This window comes from Neofelis nebulosa, chromosome 4, assembly GCF_028018385.1.
Source record: "Neofelis nebulosa isolate mNeoNeb1 chromosome 4, mNeoNeb1.pri, whole genome shotgun sequence".
Taxonomy (NCBI): Eukaryota; Metazoa; Chordata; class Mammalia; order Carnivora; family Felidae; genus Neofelis; species Neofelis nebulosa.
The window spans coordinates 145306630-145319740 of record NC_080785.1 but is presented as its reverse complement, the minus strand read 5'-3'; the positions used below and the strand labels follow the sequence as shown (position 1 = coordinate 145319740).

At 36.8% G+C, this 13111-nt stretch overlaps 2 protein-coding genes across 18 annotated transcripts in view; one reads left to right on the top strand and one right to left on the bottom strand.

Moving 5' to 3' along the window:
• CCDC66 (coiled-coil domain containing 66) overlaps positions 1 to 7933 on the top strand; it is a 51186-nt gene extending 43253 nt beyond the window's left edge. For all 9 annotated transcript variants that reach the window (XM_058726505.1, XM_058726502.1, XM_058726506.1 and 6 more), the window contains 5 exons: positions 2756 to 3243; positions 3824 to 3864; positions 4628 to 4869; positions 5058 to 5182; positions 6789 to 7933. In XM_058726505.1, coding sequence (XP_058582488.1) covers positions 2756 to 3243; positions 3824 to 3864; positions 4628 to 4869; positions 5058 to 5182; positions 6789 to 6875 — 983 coding nt within the window. In that variant the 3' untranslated portion in view covers positions 6876 to 7933. The remainder of the gene's footprint in view (positions 1 to 2755; positions 3244 to 3823; positions 3865 to 4627; positions 4870 to 5057; positions 5183 to 6788) is intronic.
• TASOR (transcription activation suppressor) overlaps positions 5750 to 13111 on the bottom strand; it is a 52812-nt gene continuing 45450 nt past the window's right edge. For 6 of the 9 annotated variants that reach the window (XM_058726492.1, XM_058726491.1, XM_058726494.1 and 3 more), the window contains 5 exons: positions 12558 to 12717; positions 11672 to 11780; positions 10008 to 10186; positions 9677 to 9841; positions 5750 to 8805 (listed from right to left, as the gene is read on the bottom strand). In XM_058726492.1, coding sequence (XP_058582475.1) covers positions 8273 to 8805; positions 9677 to 9841; positions 10008 to 10186; positions 11672 to 11780; positions 12558 to 12717 — 1146 coding nt within the window. In that variant the 3' untranslated portion in view covers positions 5750 to 8272. Of the gene's footprint in view, positions 9083 to 9676; positions 9842 to 10007; positions 10187 to 11671; positions 11781 to 12557; positions 12718 to 13111 lie in introns of all 9 variants that reach the window. The other 3 variants (XM_058726497.1, XM_058726499.1, XM_058726495.1) reach the window with 1 other exon arrangement.

The following is a 13111-nucleotide window of genomic DNA, read 5'->3' as shown; positions in this document are numbered from 1 at the left end:
CCAGGGATGCAGGGGATACCTAGAGTTTTAAATGAAGGTAATACTTGCCAGCCTCAGTTCCCTGGAACAGTATCCCAACAGGTCCCTAGATGTGTGTTAAGTTAGATGCCTGCCCCTCACTTTATGTGAAAGAGGCTCATCTACTTATATTACACTCTGGGCACTATTGGCTATCTCTGCACTGGGCCCTGGGGCAAGTGAATCTACACAACAACCCTTTAAAAGCCGTTTCTTCCCTCCACTATAGCTTGGTGGGTCTCATGGGCATGAGCCTGTTGGCTTTCAAAGCAAGATGTTTTGGGGGCTCATTTCTCAAGTGCAGGTCTTAAAAGTTGGGAGTGCCTGATGTAGGGTTCAAACCCATCGCACCTTAGGGAGCTGCTCTGGGTTACTAACTTACCTACTTAAGCCACTTGCTTACTTAAAATTATTCTGCTTATGAGCTCTTGGTATTTTTTGATACTTCACTCTTAAGCTTGAAGAATCTGGTTCAGTCCCATCCCTAGGTCCAGATAAATTACTAAGTTATATAAATCCTACACATTAAGGGAAAGTGAAAATAAGTTTTTAAAATAATGGAATTATGTGTCTTTTCACTGAGCAGCTCTAAATAAGGGAATTCAATCAGTCAGAGTCCCAAAATAGAATAATTCAAAATGGTTTATGTAGGAAGGGAGTATTTCTAAAGGAGAGTCAGAGATTCAAAGGAGAATCAGAGGTAGTGCATATATCAGATTTATGGGAACCAGAGAGGGTGCATGACTCTTGTGCTAGGTAGCAACTAAACTGATTACCGGAACCTAGAAGACAGAAGTTGTGTCAGAGGGAACTTTGAGGGGAATGATGAACTATGGTAAAGGGACAGAGTCAGCCTCAGGTCAACTAAGAGAATGAGCCAGTGGAGTAAATATCCTGATTTCATTCTGTTCCCTCCCTTTACTCTGCTTGTGAACCCTGTTGACTGAAGCCAGAGGATCAGGAACCCATTAATACAGTTCATACCAGTCAGCTTGCCAGGGTAGAAAAAGGTGTTAAGTGGGTACAGAGTGGCAAAAGAAGATACCCACTATGAGAGTGATGCAGGCTGGGCAGCCTTACTATGGATTGGTCCTAAAGCATGTCCAGCCTGGAATAACACACCTAGTAAGTGTGCAAAATAAGAGAGCAATAGCTAGAGTTAATTTTTTTACATGTGAACACAAACCTTTTTTCATGACCTAATTATGTATTTAAAGTTTTAATCTTGAGTGAAAGAAAACCTTTTAAAAGATTGTTCAACTGGTCCCATAGCTGTTACAGCTGAACACATCACTAAACATGTAAGTTGTAAAATTTCAGATGTTTTTTTGAGTGAACTGTTCCTGACATTGTGTGTGATTCAGGGATGATCTGCAGGCCGAGTATAATGGTATATGAGATCTATAGATCTAAATACACAAAATGCAATGTGACTTTTATCAGTAGCAACATTTCCCTAAAAATTTGGTTCCAAGGAGGGAGGTACAAAAGAAATTTTCCCAGCACTTTTGGGGTGAAGACAGAAGGACATTTTCCAGATCCTGTATATTTTTGTATGTTGTTAATTTCAAAACAAGTTACCAGAAAAGCTTAACATCTCAGAAGAAATTTTTTACATTGCTTTTGATGACACTTTTGTCCGTTAGTCTTATAGGGAAAATTAAGAGTTTTGCTCAGAAATACACTTAGATGTAGAAGATGATATTACATACGGCTTCTGTATATTCTAAATGAAAACCAGGACAGTCCTGTGAAAAGTTTTGTTTAAAAAATGGTCTATATTATGTGATGCTAAGAATGAATCAGCTTAAGTTTCAATCCATGCTGTGGCATGGGTGACCAAGGAATTACGCTGAGTAAATAAGCTGAGCATAGGGTTGGGGAGGAGTGCACAGACACACAAATACTACATAGTTGCACTTACGTGAGGAATCTAGGGTGGGGTGGACACATTCATAGAGATGGAAAATAGAGTAGAGGTTGCTGGGGGTTGAGAGTGGAATGTGGAGTTACTGCTTAGTGTATACAGGGTATGTTTGGGGTAACGAAAGGGTCTGAAATTGTGCAGCCCTGTGGGTATGCTTGCTGCAGTGAATGGTACACTTAAAAATGTTGAATGGAAGATTTGGAGAAATTGGAACACTTGTGCACAGTTGGTGGTAATGTAAAATACTGTAGTCACTATAGAAAACATAAAGAATTTCCTCAAATAATTCAAAATACAATTGCCATATGATTCAGCAGTTCCCCTTCGGGGTATATACCCTGAAGTCTTGAAGAGCTATTTGGACACCAGTGTTACTGCAACATTAGTCATGATAACTAAAAGGTGGAAGTAATCCAGATGTCCCTTAACAGATAAATAGATAAAGTGTGGCATTTAGACACCTCTGATGGTATATATTATTCAGCCTTAAAAAAGGAGGAATTATAACACATGCTACGGCTTGGATGAACTTCGAGGACATTATCCTAATACGAAACAAGCCTGTCGCAAAAAGACAAATACTGTAGGATCCTACTGACATGAAGTACTTAGGGTAGTCAAATTTATAGAAACAAAGTAGAATGGTGGTAGCCAGGAGCTTCAGGCAGGGAGGAATGGGAAGTAGTTTAATGGGTATAGAATTTCTTTTGAAAAAACAAAACAAAAAACCCTGTGTAATACCTCTGAGAAAAAAACCTAAATTTTGTGTTACAACAATTAAAATTAAGCCTTTGAAGTTTTTCTTTTTAGATGACTTAAATACAGGAATGTTCACCAATGCAGAATCATGCTGTGGATCAGTAATAGAGAGGGAAATTATAAATTGTTCATCCCCTGAGATTCCTGCAGAATTTAGTGAACAACTTCACACTAAGAAAGACAAACAGGAACTAACAAATCAGGATAAAGGAGCCAACTTAGAAAAAGAAAACAGTTGGTATAATGATCAGTGGAATGAATTCACAAGGACAGAGAAAACAAAACCAGTGAAGAAATGTCCTAAAAGGCCCGACTGGAATATAAATAAGCCACTCAAAAGGTATATTCCAGCATCAGAAAAGTACCCTAAACAGCTTCAAAAGCAGAGAGAAGAAAAAAAAGTAAGAAGGCAGATGGAACTGCTTAATTTGGTAGAAAGAAACAGTCCTGGACACCTCTCTCAAAATAGAGGGCCTTCACCAGTTCTTCCTTCATCTCAAGAAACTGAGCCAAGGTTCAGGTGGCATCTAATCAAAAAGGTAAAACTCCTCTGTCTTAAAATATATTTTGAAGTATGTATTGATGTTTCTAGATTGAAAACCAGGTTCCCCACATGCATGTTTTGACAAGGCTGTTCTGTATCTGAACAAGAGTTTAAGAAATGTGCTTTAGTTTATAAAGGATTTTGTTAAACTATGGCAAATCCATCAAGTTTTATAGGAACATAGCCATGTTCATTCCTTTATGAATTGTCTGTGGGTGGCTTAGAGTGGTTGCAAGAGACCACATGGCCCACAAAGCTAAAAGTGTTTACTGTTTGGCCCTTTACATGAAAACTTGACACTTAAACCCTGTCTAGATTAATGCTGTTCATTATTCCATTATTCAAATAGCTACTCAAAATTCTTGTTTATAGTCCATATTGACAGAGGGTAATTTTACAAGGTCACGTATTACTGTATTGGTTCCCTGTGACTAGAAAAATACAATATCTCTATCCCATCATCCAGTATCTGTTATTCAAATATTATCCTCAGATTATTTCCACAAGTAATCATCAGAAGTATTTGTGGGTATATAAGGCAAATACTGTTACTCCTTTCTGCATTTATCTTTTAGGAAGAAGATCCTCTGAAAATTAATTCTTTCAGCAAGGAAAGGTATGTTATGGACTGGATGGATTCCTCAGCTACTTAGTGCTGTGTATATGTGGTAAAGAAATACAAAATATTTGCTGAGAATACAGTTGAGATGAAAACATGAGCATGTATGCAGTAACTGGAGGTCAGACTTCCACGTGAGGCATAGAGGTTTAAGGGATATGTGGCTGGCATTTTACCTAAAATTTGAAGGCCCAATTTGGACTGGGCCTAATAAACATCCTGGGTGGGAACGTAGGTAAGGTATTATTGTCTGCAAACTTAGCTAAAATAGTTGGAATTTCCAGTTATGTCAACAGTGGAATAGACATTGTACTTGGATGAAAAAATGACTAGTAGGGATAATGAAAAATTCAGTTAACCAGTAGGAGATTTAGATTGTTAGGAATTTGATTCTATGCCTTTGAGCCAGATGGTTTAGAGTTCTGTCAGAATGTGGCTGTAATGAGTTTAGTTCAAATGGTAAGTATATTATTTTATGCTAAATTATCTCAGGAGAAACATTAGGCTTACGTTAACCCAGCTAATGTTGATCCCCCTTTTTTCCTCTATGCTGTATATATCCTTGCCAAGTAAAAACTCATCCTATTCTGTTGCTATTTAGGGAAAGTATCCTAGAACTCACTTCTGTACATAGTGTTCCTAAAGGTTTTACATTTAGGATAAATTGAAATGTGATTGAAGAGCAGATATACTTACTCTAAAATACATAATTTTGCATTAAATCTTCTTCGTCCTTATTGTGCTTTTTTGAAAAACACAGGTCTCCATCACCACCACCAGTTCCAGTGGTGAAAAACAGAACACAACAGACTCAGACACTAAACAGTAATTATGAAAGAGAGAATCTGATCTTAGAAGGCAGTCAAACAGAAACATCACCTGGGGTTTCTGAACCATCCCATTTTATCCCCTATGTCCGAACCAATGAGATCTATTACCTTGATCCAGATGCACCACTGTCTAGGCCTTTAACCCAGGATCTTCAGTACCAAAATCCACATGGTAAGTAAATTCAAAATCCAAATTAATATTCTTGCCCTTAGCCAGGAGAGGCAGAATTTCCATTTTGGGGTGCATAACCAAATTTTTAATTGAATATGTAAGTTTATTAATGAATCCTTAGACTACTCTAAGATAGGGCTATATCATATTAGAGTTATATTTAACATACTACTTTCATCTGGCTTCAGACTGTGACCAAGAACAAGGACAGCTACTTGACTTTGGTGTCAGGGACCCACTTCTTAATCCTAACTTGTTGAAAAACAGGGATCGACAACAAGCAATCCTTAAGGGACTATCAGAACTGAGACAGGTATGATGAGCTTTTTCACCAGGTGTGGATGTAACTGTTTGATGGAGGGCTGTGTGTTGGATCTTAAGCAGGCTCCATGCTCAGCGTGCAGCCTGATGCAGGGCTCAATCCCACAATCCTGGGATCATGACCGGACCCGAGTCGAGAGTTCAACCGACTAAGCCACCCAGGAGCCCCTGGAAGGCTGTATGTTGGAATGGCTGTGTTTTACTTACTTACAGTGCCTAATTGGTTACGTGATTTATGTCCCTTCTCCCACATAAAAAATTCACCTGTGTTATTAACCTTGAATGGAAATAAGATTTGCCATTTTTTGGGGGCGCCTGGGTGGCTCAGTTGGTTAAGCGTCCGACTTCGGCTCAGGTCACGATCTCGCCGTCCGTGAGTTCGAGCCCCGCGTCGGGCTCTGGGCTGATGGCTCAGAGCCTGGAGCCTGCTTCTGTGTCTCCCTCTCTCTCTGCCCCTCCCCTGTTCATGCTCTGTCTCTGTCTCAAAAATAAATAAACGTTAAAAAAAAAAAAAAAATTGCCATTTTAAAAATCTCTCCAGTATGAAATCATGAGACAGTTCTAATATTAAGACAATTTTATTGAATGGGGAAAAAAAAAAAGCATACATTTGAAAGGTAAAACATGATCAATAAGGCCCTAAAACCAAAAGCAGAAAATACACAATTATGCTTTAATAAACTCTTAGTAATGCAGTTCACGTTTTTTTAATTGAATGTGTTGGCAGTGTTCAGAACAGAACAGTGATCCAAGTCCCAAAGAATAATCCAGTGTGAAATTATACATATAACCTTACTCATCAGACTACATCTTTTCCTCCCAATTATTGTCAGATAAAAATAAAATCTGGTAACATACACACTATTTTAAGGCTATAACCTTTTTCTATCAGGAAAAATAAACTGCCACTTTAGAAGTGCCCTTTTCCATGTCCAGTCATTTGCTAATGCCTCTTGCATTTCAAATTGTTGATTGAACAGTTGCTTACTAGTTCTTTCTCACAGAGCTAGAAAATCACCCATACTAACAGAATTATGTAGAAAGTATCCTTCAGTTCTCCAAATGCTAGCTTTGGCTACATATAGATTGAGTTATGTCACAAGCAGTAAATATTTTCAATTTTCCTTTAAAGTGACAAGGCACTTAATAGAGGTAAAAGTTGTGAGGTCAAGAGGCAGGAATATATATGATTGTACACAGTGACCCACCTGTATAGTAGCCACGTCTTATTTCAGCAGAGCCTTGTCTAAGCCACTAAGGTTAGTGCAGTCAAGATAAACACTGGATGTTTGGGGAGACTCCTTCAGTGTGTCTCATTACCATTTTAAGAGCCATGTCATTGGGGAGACTTTGTTTTACAAGTTAGTCATCCCTCTTGGTTTTTATGCTAAGAAGATAATCCTGGGTATACAGCATCCAAGTGAGTAAGTTTTTTGAGTGGTTCAAAATTCAACATGACAAGCTATGGCTGAGTAATGGAATTTATTATTATAGGTTTTCAAAGTAAATAGAATTCTGGGTTAGCAGGGCTGAAATGTAAAATAGGAATAATTTGCAAGTCTGCTGCACACCTCACTAACATATTAATGTGATTTCAGGGCCTTCTCCAGAAGCAAAGGGAGTTGGAAACTAATCTCATGCCTTTAGCTGCAAATCAAGAAGAGAATTTTAATTCTTCGTTTTAAATGTAGAAAATCAAATCCTTCACGTTTGTTGTCTTCTAAATTATAAAATGTGTTCATTGCATAACTGTATTTTCCAAATAACCTAGATTTATTAAAAATGCTTATTTAAAACTTGTACATTATGTAGTACAACACTGTGTATATATATATATATATATATTTTACAATAAAACGGACATTTTTTGTAAAGCTTAGTAAAGAAAAAAAAACATTTCTGCTCTATCACAATCTAGGCATTTAAGTCCTGTAAAAACACTTTCCACTTACCTTACGACAGGTTTCTGACCTGTTCACAGACAACGTTCTTCTACACTTATGAAGCTTATTACTAAGATACCACTTAGGTATTTTGCTCTATAAAAAGATTTGAAAGGTTAGAACTCAGATTCTAAGTTCTTCTGAAGGGCGGGCCCAAAGGAAGGTCTGACTTAACACATCCCAACTTTTACTAGAGTAGCTGATTTGGTATTTCTTTTCTCTAAATCCTTTTTTTTCTTCTTTTCTTTTCACTTGTGGAAACTGCATTTTCAAAAACAGTTTGCATTTGTAATGCAGGCAGTTATTACCAATATAGTTTTAAAACCGATCGCCATATACTTTGTGAATTTGAAGTTATTTTTTAGAACAGCACTTAAGTGTTTAACACCTCAAAAAATATACTTACATTTTGCTAAGACTACCAATTTAAAAATCCATAGCAAATTTGTTCAATACCTTTAATAAACAAACCTATCTTTTGAAATAGGAGAATTTGGTAAGTTAAATTTCACACTAAGCACTGAAAATTGTTAATTATCAAATACCCTCGAATAAAAGGTTGAGCAAAATTTTAGCAACAGGCAATTTTTACATGGCTAAGCTTAAAGATAAAAATAATGCTGCCTGGTATTAAGTCCTAGGTCTTAAATCTTGAGGTATTGAGCCAAATCCTGTAAATATTTATTGACATCACTGGCTTATACCTGTATAAAAACACTATACAAAAGCTTAAAATAAATACAATAGTTGACTGATACGTCATTTCAGCAAAAGTAGCTGGTATCCTGACGGGGGGGGGGGGGAAAGTTATTGTTTACTATGGTTTTGCAAATATCTAATTTTATGTATAAAACAGGCTTCAATTTGAAGTCTAAGTACAGGTGACATATAAATGTAAAACTTAAAAGTGCCAACATGAGATAATTCAAGTACAATATATGTTAAAAATATATATATTTATTTCAATTTTCAGATGCTTCAACTGTTACAGGCCATCATGATTTAAATAAAAGGAAAAAAAAAACATTTGAGAAAGGACAAGAAACCTTTTGTTTAGAGAATGAAATATAAATTGTTATTTCACTTATAAGAAACAAAGTCCATAACAACCTGTTTCAAAAAAAAAAAAATTACTATAATTATTTCTCTTTTGAAAACGGCCTGGAAGAATCACTTTTCCCCCAACTTAATGGAGATGGAGATTTATCTCTATCCAAGCTTTGAGTATAAGCAGATAAAAAGTAATTTTCACTTTCTTGAGACTGACTTGATGAAAGGGCATATGGTGTCCCCAAAAATGTCTGATGAGTGAGAACGTTAAAATGACTAAACTGATGGGACATATGTAATTGACTGTGATAAACCTGAAAGCTGCTATATGCATCTTGTTCAGTTGAACTGCTGTTCTCTCCTTCAGAGCACACTAGAGCAACAGAAGCTCTCTCTTCAGAATCAATCTGACAAGTCTTATCTTCTAATAAACTTTTTTGCACGTCAAGAGACGATTGCAATTCAATTTGAATATTCTTATTTTGATCTGTTCCACGTGATCCTTTGGTCTCTTTCGCCAATATTTCTGAATGAAAATTGCTGCATACTTCTATTTGTGAGATTTCATCCCCTGAATCCAGAGACATATCCTCTTCATCCTTTTCATCGTTTTCTAAAAGAGCTACATTTAAAAAACAAAAAGTCCTCCTCTATTGAAATACACAATTTGTTTAAGTTTTAAAATTATACACTACTCACACAATATAACGCGTCAGGGTCTGCAAGTCCACAATCCCTTAAAGCTTGGTCTTCTGCCACAAGTTCACTTAGTCACAACACTCACACTAGGTGTGAATGTCCAGATAATCCGATGCTAAAAGCTTCTGCGAAATGTGTTCACGTTTAATGTTGGGAAATCCCAACTCCCAGCTCCAAAGGGGTTAATGTCAAAACAGCATCTAAAGTTATACGGTAATTCAGTATTTGACAAGACAAATAAAAAATAAAAATTTTGACATCTAGCTTCACTGGATTATGACTAAACCAGTTAGTTCTATCAAATGATCATCTCTGCTTTTCCTCAAAAACAAATTACATCTTTCATTTAACATAAAACCTGGAACCAAAGCAGAGTCCATCTCACAAAAGACTAAAGCTATGGATATCCCTTACTGCCTTGTAATTAAATTGCTTTATACATCTGGGGAGATTTAGTAGCCCAATGCTAAATCCCCATTATCTGGTGTCCTCCTTTTAAAAATAGAACCCCTTTGCTGACAACAGCAGCCAATAAAAGCTTACAAAGAGAAAATGCCTACTCTATAGTATGCAACACAGTAACTCTTAACAGCTTGTAGTGATTACAGTATAAATGAGCAGATTTTGTGGATGCTAAGTATAAAAATCATAGGTGCCTTGAAACACTTTCCCTGAAGCTATTAACACTGAGGGTGAGTAGTTTCAGGACAGGCATTTCGTTATATGAAAATGAAACAAAACCGTTCCTCTTTTTCTGTCTGCCTTAAAGAAAAGGAAAACTACTGAAAAGTTACCTGACTGCGACTCAAGATTCTCATTAGCACCAAGCAGTGGAAGGTTTTCTTCTGTGATTGAGTTGTGATAGCCCACAAGATTTTTAAAGTTTTGCATAAAGTCTTCAGTAGTTGCAACCACTATTCCATTATCTGTATAACTGGAAATCATCTTGATATTCTTTTCTAAATTAAAAACAAGTTTCTAGTATAAAACACTTGAAACTATACATGGACAAATGATGGTGCCTACCCCCAATCCCCATAAAAGTGCTCAACACCTACCACAGGCCCAGAAAATCCTTGCATCCACACCTACATTCACAATAGGAAGCTTAAGGGCGCTCTTTACCTGTTAAAAAGACTATGTGTCTTTGCTGTACGTTCTGAGCCTGAAGTCTGATGAGGCAATCCAATTCTGGTGCATTTCGAGTTTGTGAATCACAATTGTGGTATGACAGAATTTCAACCAGGTGCTTCTTCTGATAGACATTCAGAAGCGTCAACAGACTTAGAGCTTTAGCATTCAATCTGTGAAATTAAATAGTTCAATATCTGGATCTGCATTTCTACAGTATGGAAATTTTTGCTTCAAATTAAAACCATAATTTCTCAATTGAGGCAACTAATGACAACTGCACTGCTTAGTTCAGTGCCTAGTGAATGGGTTTCTCCTAGGGGAGAGAGGGGAGCAGGAAATGTGCAACCTACATGTAAGTCCAGGGGCTTTCTATGGGTGTAAAAGCCTGAGAGCCGGCTATTCAGCTTAGGCTAAAAAATCTCAGTTGTTTTACTTAATAAAAAACAACAGTTCCCTTTAACTTTACTAATTTAGAACTTGAATGAAGGACACAGAAGGACAAAAAATGTATATAAATATCTCCTTCAAAAAAATACATCGCTCTAAGCTGTTTCTACACCTCCAAGCACAAGGCAACAAGTGGTAGAAATTACTGACTACTGTCAGGAAGATAAAGGTACTAACTTTGTACCAAAGTTACACCTGTGCGCCTCACTGTATCTGGTACACAAAAGTAAGGCTTCACTGATGCCTATTTCACATGATTTGAAGATAAAACAAGTTTCAAAAGAGTGAATTACTACAAAAAGTTACTTTTCAGTTATTTAAGCCTGAATTTCCTTCTTAAGTGTACCATGGGATTAGAAGGTATTAGGGTATAAAAAAAAGTGTTTTGTAGTCTGTTTCAGAAATGCTGGCTGACAAAATGTGGTGTTTTTTTTTTTTTAATTTTGAGAGAAAAAGTGTGAGTGGGGGAGGGGCAGACAGAATCCCAAGCAGGTTCCACACTCAGCGAGGAACCAGACATGGGGTTCCATCTCACGACCGTTTAGATCACAACCTGAGCCAATATCAAGAGTCGGACAATTCACCGAATGAGCCACGCAAGCACCCCTGTAGAACAGAAGTCTTAGTCTCTCAGATCCCTAATTATGTAAATATACTATATGGACTCTAGTAGGAAGATACAGTATCCAAAACTCCTCTATCATTTGTGAAGCCTCTCAAGCTGACTAGTGTTCTAAGGACCACTGGGTATGCTAGAAATCACCTATTTCCATAAATGAATGTCCTAATCACAAATCCCCTTATGTCGGGATTAATCCTTGTCTCAGTATGTATGCACGTCACTAGATTAGCTGCCTAAATTAGTCCTCAGTTGGGAAAGAGTCTGACCTAGTTGGCATATACAGTTTGGTAAAAAAAAAAAAAAAAAAAAAAAAAAAAAAGCAGACTATTCCCTCTTGATTATTCTAAATCCCCAACTGGCAAAGATGAAAACCATTTTACCTATATACATAACTAGAACTTCAACTTAAGAAAAACTCTACCTAAATAAGAATACTACTTCCAAATAGGCTAGAATTATATCTACATTCCCTTATGGCTGGCTAAAGATACCTGTGAAAACTGAGCAGCATCGATGATAATCTATAGACACAGAAAAATAAAATTTTAAATCAGCAACCATTATACAGTTATTTTTCAAATCTTACCTGCCCAATTCCTTTAGTTTTTTCTGAAATTTACAGTGGACTTTCCATTGCCATTTTCCTTCTGGAGTACTAAGTTCTTCGAGGAATGTCAAAAAATTTTTAAGGTTTTCTGTTAGAGATAACAAAGTTCATCTTAAATTCAATAAATAATAGTCAATCCACAACTGAATTATGGAAGAAATTTTTGTTGACATTATACAGAAATGTCTACTTTCCTTTTTTGTTTTTTATTTTAATTTACTTTGTTTTTTAAAAATATATGAAATTTATTGTCAAATTGGTTTCCATAAATGTCTACTTTCCTATGTAGTGTTGCCCCCCACTTTTTTCCCTCTGAGGGAGACAGATCTATACATACTCTTAGATTTAAGAACATCTACATAAAAAAAAAAAAGAACAGGATGATAACAATAACCAAGCAGAAGTGATACAAATGCAGTAGGAGCAGGTAGCCTTGCTTTATACCAGATTTAGAGGAAATTATTTGCAAAGACAAGAGAAAAGAAATTTGAGGCAATAAAACCTCAAGAAAACGATGAAAATGTATTAGTTATCTGTGATTGGCAGAATGGACAATACATTTAAAAAGCATGAGTCACTGAGGTGCCTGGGTCGCTCAGTCAGTTAAATGTCCGACTCTTGGTTTCAGCTTAGGTCATGATCTCAGTTTGTGGGATAGAGCCCTGCGTCGGGCTCTGCACTGACAGTGTGGAGCCTGCTTGGGATATTCATTCTCATTCTCTCTCTCCCTCTGCCCCTCCACCGCTCGTATGCGCTCTCTCTCAAAATAAATAAACTTAAAAACAAAACACAAAAGCATGAGTCATTAATCAGAAAAACCTAGAAAAGACAGAAGTTCATGCTCGAAAGAATGCACAAATCTTACCAATTGTGATAACTTCTGGATTTAGAATGGATTCATCAGACACGATAAAACCTCCAGATACAAATAATTCATTATATGTATGATTTTTAACATCATCCAGACTATCAACACCAGCAAAACTAACACAAGGGAGCTTCTTTAAAGTCACCAAGCCAGGTACCTATTTAAATCCCAAAACAAAAACAAATAAAAAATGAAATGGTTAAGACTCAAGTGTGAAGTGACCTACAGGAAAAGTCTAACAAAATGCACTACAGCTCATCTATATTAGTGTGTTGCTTCTGGAAAGCCAAGCACAAAAATAATATTCCCAACATGTTCAAATACATAAATCAACATTTATGTACTCGGTGAATACCGTAAACAGAATGCTCTAAAGAAAAGGTACCTACAAACGGACTTGGAAACAGAATGATATAGGCCAACCTGTCTGGCCCTGTGAGTGCAGGCAGAATTCAGAGGGCAAGAGCCTATGGTACTGGAACAGTCAGGAAAGCCTTCAAAGGGCAGTAGGACTTGAGACAAGCTCAGAAGACTGGGTGGGGTTCCTCCAA